Source organism: Anguilla anguilla, chromosome 10 (assembly GCF_013347855.1).
Source record: "Anguilla anguilla isolate fAngAng1 chromosome 10, fAngAng1.pri, whole genome shotgun sequence".
In the NCBI taxonomy this organism is placed as follows: Eukaryota; Metazoa; Chordata; class Actinopteri; order Anguilliformes; family Anguillidae; genus Anguilla; species Anguilla anguilla.
The window spans coordinates 35707934-35717943 of record NC_049210.1 but is presented as its reverse complement, the minus strand read 5'-3'; the positions used below and the strand labels follow the sequence as shown (position 1 = coordinate 35717943).

Sequence of the window (10010 nt, the reverse complement as noted above, 5' to 3'; positions counted from 1 at the left end):
GGTGATTTAATGGTCTGAGTCACTCATCACCCAGAGCTGTTGGGTATGACTTTGCCTTCTGTTGAGGTGCTGCCAGTCAAGTCCTCCAATACTCACTGAACTTGTAGTCAGAAATTGCAGATAGATAATAATGGTCATTGCATGTAATTGAACACCTCAAATATGTAAACGAGCATCCACAAGACCAGAACTCCAAGGCCATTTCAGGTGGGGGAATGAATAAAACACTTTATTCGGCACATTCAAAAATTTGAAGCTTTCGGTAAGAATTCGATGAAGTGATTGGGTAACTTTTAGATATCAGATTGTCTTATCAGGGAAGGATTACCACACATCTGTTTTTCTTGTTCTTCACACAATGACAAACATGATTATGTGCTAAAAGATTGTTGCACAAGTTTGTTTTTGCACAAGTTTGAACCCGAGCCTCAGAATAGTAAATTATGGGGAAAACAATGTCGGGTATTTAATACAAAGTGAAGGCATTTGGTGCTGATGAATTTGGTAAAGTACTTGGTGAAAACTGCAAAGCTTCCGCATTTGAAGATCAATTTAGTTCAGCATTCGATCGACATGTCGGTTCGGTAGCGCTTCTACCTGGTCGGTCTGGTTATCTGAGGGCCAGACGTTACTCCTGACGGTAAGACACGGCCGCGGCGTCTGCGGGGGGCGGGGGCGAGCGGCCGGGTCGATGGCGGCGAAGCGCTCACGGGTCTTGCAGCGCCACCATCTTCCTCCGGATGCGCTTGAGGTCCTTCTGCAGCTGCTCCTTGTCTATGCGGGCCTGGGTGTCTCCGATCTGCCGGAGGGAGCCGACCGCGTCGCGGATCGATTGGAACCCTGTCCGGGGAGGGGGGGAGAGGGGGGAGGGGGGGGGAGACAGAGTGCGAACGCTCCGTGAATCCACGCGCCCTCCTCTCCCTCTGTGAAGGCCGGGCCCCGTCCCGCCGTCTCTCGGGAGTGCGGGCGGGCGGGCGGTGGATAAGTGATGGCCGCTCATTCCCCTGGAGACGGCCCCGGGAAGGTGATTCACTGCTCCGCGTTTTTATCTCCCCCTGTGTTTACCGTGCGGACGCGGGTGGAGCTGCTGCGTCAGGCTCCTGCCGGCTCCCGTTTAGCGCTGGGTTGCTGATGGAAACGGTTTGCTGTTCCGCTCTAGGGACTCGCAGCCCTTTACCGTTGCTCTGTCTTATAATAGTTTGGGAGTCCGCCTTATATTGCCTTTTCCATACCTACAGTGGTCCTTTATTTTATTTAACCCTTTGAACATTAGATTTTTTGGAATGTTTTTTTCAAAGTTCTAAGGCAGTGTTCTAGAACTCCATTGCTTTAATTACCAGTAGTGATTGTGACATCTGCATTAGAATGTTCTGTTACAGGGTAACTGTACCAAAAAACTATTTTCCTGTGTTATTTGGCTGTAGTATACTAAAAAAATCTGGTTCGGTCCTATAGAACAGAAATCTATCCTGTAGAACAGAACCATCACTAATATTTTGACTAGCCAGATGACGCTGAACGCCCAACATTTGAAGTTGTAGAGCAGTGCATTGTGGGTGTGGAATAATGGGGAAAATATATTTTTTGGGTGCAAAGAACATTCTCATCACATATTTGTAATCTCATAACTTAAAGGGTTAATCTCATCAGAGGGGTAAGTCTGCTTTGAGTTCCTGCTCTGTTGTGTATTTTTTTTGATACTGTATATTATGTATTTTATGTTGGCATAAATATATAGCCTTAGCGGCTCGCCATGCAGTCGCAATAAGATCCAATAAGTGCCTGCAGCAGCAACAATCAGAAGGCCCGGTAACAACGGCAGCAACGGCAACGTTGGATTGATTGGGAGAACGATGAAGGGCAAAAAAACCTCAGACGTGCAGAACCGAGCCCCTCGGGCACTGCGGGCAGACGATGCCCCACAGAGACGTGTCGGCCTCCATTACCCCTCTCATCTCAAGCATCGCCTAATCAAGACCTCTCCAACGATCGATCCTTACCGCACACGCACTTTGCGCTCCAAGGGTACGTCTGGAAGACGGCGTGCCACAAAACTTTCCACGGAGAGCTTAATGGGAGTTGGAGCCCAGGGTGTGGGGTTTTGAAGCGAGTTTGACAAGCTTCAGACTTGACTACCTTCCACCAGGCCCCTGAACGAAAACATTTTGCAGCACTTAGCAAATTGAACGGCGCTATTTCACAACGTGGGACGGAGGAGTTGGCCGGACAATTGTCGTAACCATTTCAAATTAAGACTCGGGCTTTCATCCAGTTCAAAACATTTCCAGAATTTAGCTGACTAATTCTTTTACCCTGTCTCTGGAAAAGCACGCCCTGTCACTGCAATACGAACCGTCACAGTGTGTGTGCAAACAGCGGCTTCCTCTTGCATCGTGTTGGGAAACTGTGAGCAAGAAACCCTCCGCCAGAGCATTGCTCTGTCAGATAATGAATAAACATCAGAGTACATTTGATTCCTGTTCGACTCTGTCAGGGCCTGATTTACTAAGACCTTCAGCATGTACAAAACCTTCTCCCGCACGCAAAACTGATAACACGACCAAATGCTAGAGGAGGAAAGTCACAGGGGTCAGCAAGTAAACGGTCTGACATGTCTTCCACCCATGAACTCAGCCAGCTGTTTTCTCTAATTATTTCTACTTCCCGGCTGAAGAATTGTGCCAATTAGCAAATCCACGTGACTGGAACAAAATACTGGGGAGGACTTTTACTTTCTGTCAAGTTGGTCGTTGACCATATTGTTGATTTTGCGTGTATGAAGAGGCTTTGCACATACTAAAGGTCTTATTACCTCAGGCCCTTAGAGTTGAATTAACGCTGAAGGTTTTGCTGTGCGTCACTGAGCCAAACTGACCGGAGTGGTACTCGTCCCTGATCAGGTCCAGCTCCGCCCTCAGGCTCTTCTCCAGGGCACCGATGCGGGCGGCCATCTTGTCCTCTGAGCGCTTCACCCTGTTGGCTTTGTGTTCCTTCTCCATCTGTCGCTCTGCTTTCTCCACCCTGGCGGACAGCAGCTCCGCCTGTTCCTGCAGCCTCCTCTCGACCTCCTCCTGTGGACGCATCCCCCAGAATGTACTTCATCAACCATCATCTCCAGGCCAGCCACGGGTACAGCCACCCATGTGCAATGATGTCGTAACAATACTGACTATTTATTTATTGTAATGTTGTGTTCTCTTTACTGTGGGTGTTGTGTTCTTTTATTTTTTGCACTGTGAGCTATCATGCTGTACTGAAAACAAATACCACCTAGCTGTTTGGCACTAAAGTTTCTTGAAGCCTTGAAGTCGAGCGGAACATTGCTTACAGTACATCTAAGTAAATTAATTGGCTGTTTTTATGAATTAGATGGGATGTTGGCTGGTTACATTAAACAGATCCTGCATTTGAAGCCTTCCGATGGTACCTAGAGTTTGTGATGGAATAGTAAAATGCGCAGTTTTGAAGCGTGACCAAATGCATTGTGGGTAGTTAGGGTCTCACTCATGTAACCCCCCCCCCCCCCCCCATCCGCTCACCATTCTGTTCTGCAGCTGGGAGCCCAGCTGCTCACTGCCCTGCACCTGCGTCTGCGCAGAGCTTAGCAGTTGTTGCTCCGCCCACTCCTTTAACCTTTCTATCCTGTCACCCAGCTCCTTCAGCCCACTGGAGGTCCTGTGTGTTTGAGGAAAATGCGCAGCGCTGCAGTTAAACCGTATAGCCAGCGCATACTGTCCAGGCAGCTAACTCTTACTTTGGCTCAAAGATTGGAACAAACTCTCTGTGCCCACTGCTCAAACAACTTTCTGTGTGCTCGTATTGCATCTTAAAATAGTTTTTTAAACTATATTAATGTGATTCATCTATAATTTACCTAAATGAGACCTCATTGGAAAATGGTTGATATGTTTTGGCCCCGTTTGCTCAGTAGAGATTCTCAGTTCAAACCGATAACGTTTTAATATTTCATGAGCACAATGTGCCATTTCCATGCTTCTTTGGTCTGTAACTTTAAGTTCTTGCATGCAGTGTTTGCTCTGCAAGGTCTTTCGAGCTGGTATTGCACGTGTGGTACAAACACCCTGTTGCAAAATCATCGACTGTTTTAGCAACACCAGGTATCCTTGTCTTAATGCAGACACCTCAAAGATCAGGACTTCATTCTCTGACTTGACTCATGTTGTTACCACACCTTCTACACAGCTCAATAGATCAGACTATTTTACATAGCGTACCATGAAGGGAAAATGATGGAGGATAGACCTAATTTATCCATTTTATTAAAATCGTGTTTATTGTAGGTCTTACAGATGCAAGAGTCCTTAAAAAATGCCCAGTCATTTCTCAGTGGTAAACCAGCAGCCTTATCATGCCTCTAACAGGAGGTCCTCTGAAGAGATTAATTCATCTTCCTCTTCAGTGGTACAGAGGTGGGGTTTTTGCCCTGTAGCACTCTCCACATCCAAAATAGCATGCACCGCGCGGTGGAACTTTACAGCGTGGTGTGATGTAATGAGAGAGGCCTGTTCTGAAATGAACGCATCCACTGTGGGGTGGGGTCACTGCTCCAAGGCATCCACCACGGGCTAGTGTCTGTGCCCCAGTTCAAACTCTCTGTCTGTCTGTCTGTCTGCCTGCCTGTCTGCCTGTGTCACTCTCCCCAGGAATAGATTGCTAGAGGTTGAAAGATCAGTCCTAGTCAGATAAATTGCCTGGCTCTGTGACCTGATTATATTCTTATTTATAGAATATGAAAACATGAGAACAGACCTGACGCTGAGGAGCTGTGTCTCCTTCTGCAGGTCTCCTTGTGTCTTCCTGAGTCTTCCGCTGTGCTCCAACAGCAAGGCTTCCAGCCTTTTCTCGGTCTTGGTCAGCTGGACAGACGGACAGAGCGTGTGTGGTCATGAGAAAGGGGCAGAGAGGGAGGAGAGGTGAGGGTGAGATTCAGAAGGAGGAGTGCGGGAAAATGGAGATGGTGATGGTGAGAGAGGATGAGACGATGAAAGAGGGAAAGGGAAGAGAGACGGGTGATAGAGAGGTCAATGGGGTGAACGGTTAAGAGAAAAAACAATCAGAAAATCAGTCGCCAAATAAAACAATATTTCCCAAACAAGTATTTCCCAGCAAGCATCACTTTGTTCTGATACAGACATAACCGAACTGTGAGCAAAGAGCAAAAATTACTGTTGGAACAGGACACTCCTCCTGCATGGGATCAGTAGGTTTACACCCATCCCTGATTCTGCCACTGGGGTAATTAAAGACATAAATATGACTCCTCAGATGCCTTAGTGAGAACAGTGGCCCCACTTCTGCACCAAATCACCAGATAATGCAGCTTGACAGCTTTATTTTATAATCAGTCAGTACTCCAGCCAAGATCAATGGCATCCGTGTTACCTGGAAATCTATGTGATGTGGCCAGGAGAAGATTTTTGAGCGCTGCGATCATTTCTCACGGGCGACAGCCGTGAGTCACATCCAGTTAATTGCAGATGGATGCAGAGATTGCCCACCGAGAGAAGGTGCTCTTAAGGGAGAGGATAGACCAGCAATCTTAACAGACACAGAGTCTGCTATTATTTGAGCCCAAGCATTTCTGTGTATCTGAAATGTTTTTCTCATATGAGAAACTTTATTTTCCTGGCTTAAAATGTCCAAGCAACCCATTTTTGACATGGCACGGAAAGTTAAAGCAACGCGAGCATTAATCAGAGGATTTCAGCTGATGCCCGTTGAAAGTCTAGAGGTGATTGGCTGTCTCTATGCCCATCCCAAAGAGCTTAGCTGGATCTTCTGTTTTATGACTTTTATGGCTTCCACGAAACCTCTCACCTCTAGCTCTGTCTCCTTCAGCTGGACCTCCACACCCGCCCGGACCTCCAGGACCTCCTGGTGGAGTTTCTGGATCTCAGCGCCCCCAGCGGCCACGTCACCAGACAGCTTGGCGATGCTCGCGTCACATCTGAACGTTAAAGCAGCAGTTATCTCTTTGTTCTAAAATACTCTGAAATGGTTACCTTCTCCTAAATGAAGCTGTCATCATCATACTGTAGTAAATGGACTTCCTGAAAGGACAATTTCAATATTTGCCTATGTAATATTATTCTTAACCCTTTAAATAGTAAGATCACAAATACATGATTAGAATGTTGATGCATGAACATTCTGAGGCTGATGTAACAATCACTACTGATAATTGAAAGCAACAGAGTTCTAGAATACTGAATTTTGAGATATCAGGTTGATATCATTCCAAAAGACCTGCTCTTCAAAGAGTTAATCATAGAAAAATAAGTCCAGAATTGCATTATGGGAATAGACGGCTTGCCCTTGCTTATGAAATTAATGAATAAATGGAGTATGAAAAAAAACATGACTACGTGGACCGTAGTTAATATGAGGAAATTTATTAAATTGTGGGTATCATTTTAACCATAAACCATGGCAGAAAGCTTCTTATTATATTCACATCCCATTACAGAGTTTCTATTAAGATGGTGGCTTGCCACATAATGCCTCCAAATATTTTGTTCTGAGCTCCAGACATACTGTACATAAGTAATGTGAACACAAAACAATACATTTTGCGAATATTATATGTTCATGAATTAATTTAGCTGTGTACACATCCATGTTTGCATGGATATGGAAGAGGCAAATGTTTTTTTTACATAGCATCTTTAGGGGGAACGTGCTTGGCAATATGGCAAAATGATGAATGAATTGCTCCAAGGAGCAGTAGCCATAAGCACGCGCATTGGATGGAAAATCAATCCGGAAATGGAAAGTCACTCAGCCATTGGCTGTCTTTCTTCTCCCCAGTGACCTTCCCTACAACCGACTGTCCTTTAATCATGTCCACGTAACTGCAATAATACGCAGCATGACCTACAGCCCTGAATATTGGAGCAATCCATCTACCCGACCATACAGATGGGGAAAATGGAGATTAACTGTTGTAGTCGCATATGCCTGTGTGGAGTACCTTGGTCATAGACCCATGAAGGATTGTGGCTTTCAGGGATTGTGCAGCAATATTATTTGCCTGATGTCATATTACAAATACAGGTGCTCTTGACATAAGGCTAAACACGATATATATGAAAGGAGATTCTGTGTTACCTGGCAACCCTGCCTCGGAGGTCCCCAATCCCCGCCAGGTTCTTGTGATCCAGGCTCTGGACAGCAAAACTGGTCCCTGAGGTGATGCCGTCCCTTTGGATGATCTGGCCTTCCAATACCTGGGGGGTCAACAAATTAGGCTGAGTAGGTGGGGTGAAGCATGAAAAATTGATGTGTCCTATTACTGGGCAGCCTATTGTTACACAGCTATCTTTAATACAATTTTCAGTGCAGAAATGATCAAAAAACTGTATGTACTGTTGGACCATTCCAGTTTTTCAACTTATGTCGGCAACGTCAAAATAAATATTGATTTTAAAAGCAAAACAGTTATCTGTTCAAATATTTAAAATGTTTGTTAAGGTTTTTTGGCCTGACAGGAACAGCGGAAGACTGAAGTACCCTGGCTTCTTGCAGGATAAATCTACCAGGCTCTGTTTATTTCATTAGACTGTCCAATAGCACTTTGCCAATGGCCATTCTGGCAAATCAGGTAATTGGCATCGATTCACTTAATTAATTCCCCTTATATGGACCATTCCTATATTACATATTTATTCATCTAAATGGTCCTGTTGGCATCCATTCCCAAAGCTGCCAGCCATATAAAACAGAATTAGACATCGTGAAAAAATTTGCTTGTCGTGCACAAAAAGGCCCAGGGGCGGAGTGAGATATTATGAGGCCTGGCGGTTGTTGTGCGCTATCTCCAGGCAAGAGTGGCTACAATGCTAGGCTTGCTCCATGCTAGGCTAGCTCGGTGAGACTGAGCCTAGCATGGGGCAGAGACATGCCTCGATATCTTTGCTCAGTTGCTTCACGATTTGGGTGATGGTCTGGATGTGATTCTCCAGCAGCCTGTGGGACAGGGCCTCTGATTGGACGGAGCCTTGGGTGGCGTGCAGGCTGGCAACGACCTCATCCTTAATACGGAAAGCCTGCTCCAGCAGTTTGGCCATGATGCGTTCCTGATTGGTCAGTCTACCCTCCAGGAAATTAGACCTGTGCAAAACAGAATATACTGAGATTGTTGAAGTTTAAATTATCGGCCAGTAACTGCTCTTAATGTTGACTATAAAATTCTGACTGGTCATTTGTAAAAGTAAATTTAAAATAATTTTAACCAAAATGTGCCCAGTGCATGTCCATCAGAACTCAACAATTACAGTGCTTTTACACGGTGAAAAACTCTTTCTTTTTTGTTTGTAGGTAGAATAAGTAAAAATGAAAAAAATGCAGCAAAGCAAACACTGGAATTACACATTGCCATTACACATTAGTCCTGATCCAGAGGATGCTATCACAGCAAAAGTGAATTCGTTTAACTTCAGGATGGATCTTCTGCATTCCTTCCAAGCTATCCTGCATTCTTAGCTTCCCTGCAAGCCACACTGACATTGGTTAACTTTTGTTTGCAACCCTCTGGGGAATTTTCAGAACAACATTTTGAATTGATTAGCTGCCTGTGCAGTTTGTCATGCTCTTGAATGTTTTTGTAGAGGGGCAACATCCAGGGGAGGAAAATAATCAAAAGCCTGTAGTCGGTGTTTGTGGCTTTTTGCCTTAGCATTCAAAGCATGCAATAAGATTCAGCGACAGAACTGTCTTCATGCAAAAATACAGGGAAAATGTAATCGATTCATTAATTGAGTTGTAAATCCACACTAGACTGTTGCTTTAACATACTTATCAGAGTGGGGTTTAGTAAGCTGCATCATTGCCTCCTGTGACATTTTTCCTCTTGGAAGCAAATCTTTCTGTAAAAGATAGTAGAAAGATCAGCAGATCAAAATCCTTCATACCATTAATCTGTGATTGGAGGAAGATTTAGACTCTGAACTCTTTTTTTTGAAAAAATATTGGTGGTGTTATGTTTCCCTTCACACAATGACATTAACATTTCCTTTACGTACTGATACTGTGGTGTTGTCATACCTCATTTGGACATTTGCCTCTCATACCTATAAAGAATTTCATAATCACAGCAAATGTGGTGGACATACAGTTTATGATTCATTGTTGTTTGTTAGAAAATAAGTGTCAATTTAAAGTATTTATAAATGCCTAATTAAACTTTCTTAAACTAAAGCAATCCCTTGCAAATATTTCGATTTCACATAAGTTATTAGCACCTAAATTAGGTATTTCTCCTTCCTACATGGTACCAATAAGAATAAATTCTCACTTCAAGCATTTCTGTTAATTTAAATATAAGAAACAGTCCTGAACTAAAATTATCATAAAATATCCAGTTTTCCCCAGCATTTGTGTACTTACAAATAGTGTCAGTAGCAGCTCCCTTGATAGTACACAATGTAGAATGTGTTTGAGCTGGTCACCTGGTAACCCCTGGGTAGGGTGTGTCTGACACTGCATACCTGACAACCTGATATCTCAAGAAAAGGATGTTGTTAAAACCAGTTCAGGGGTCAATTGTAAAATGAGAGAGAGAGAGAGAGAGAGAGAGAAAGAGGAATTTAAAAAGCGGTAAAGAGAAATGAGGTAAGAGACGTGAAGAAAAAAACAGGGAGAGGAAGAGAGATATGGAGAAAGAGAGGGTGAGAGAGAGAGAGAAAGCCGCAGAGAGAATGAGAACAAAGTATACTTCATAGGATAAATAATAGTTGCGTCCTGGCGTTGCTCCTTGCTCGTCATGTCTCCTGGCGTATCTCTCGGAAGCAGGGAACGCAGTCGTTTGCGCCTGAAATACTGTTCTCGCTCGTTCCATTGTTCAGTGGGAGAGAGACAGATGAGAGAGGTAGAGCGGGAGAGCCAGGGCAGGAGAGACAGGGGGAGAAAGATATTTCGTAGTCTCCCAGATAAAGGGACACACAGCATACACCTCCCCAAATTCACCAGACAAGTAACACGATCTCCACCTC

At 44.4% G+C, this 10010-nt stretch overlaps 1 protein-coding gene across 1 annotated transcript; it reads right to left on the bottom strand.

Annotated features, from left to right (window-relative positions):
• Positions 1 to 201: 201 nt before the first annotated feature.
• fam81b (family with sequence similarity 81 member B) lies at positions 202 to 9580 on the bottom strand. Its single transcript, XM_035378937.1, has 9 exons — positions 9406 to 9580; positions 8815 to 8885; positions 7923 to 8130; positions 7129 to 7247; positions 5839 to 5968; positions 4771 to 4877; positions 3540 to 3675; positions 2876 to 3071; positions 202 to 840 (listed from the first exon to the last, which is right to left on the bottom strand). Exons 1-9 carry the CDS (start codon positions 9502 to 9504, stop codon positions 707 to 709), a joined length of 1200 nt encoding a protein of 399 aa, XP_035234828.1. The 5' UTR covers positions 9505 to 9580; the 3' UTR covers positions 202 to 706.
• Between the last annotated feature and the right edge of the window lie 430 nt (positions 9581 to 10010).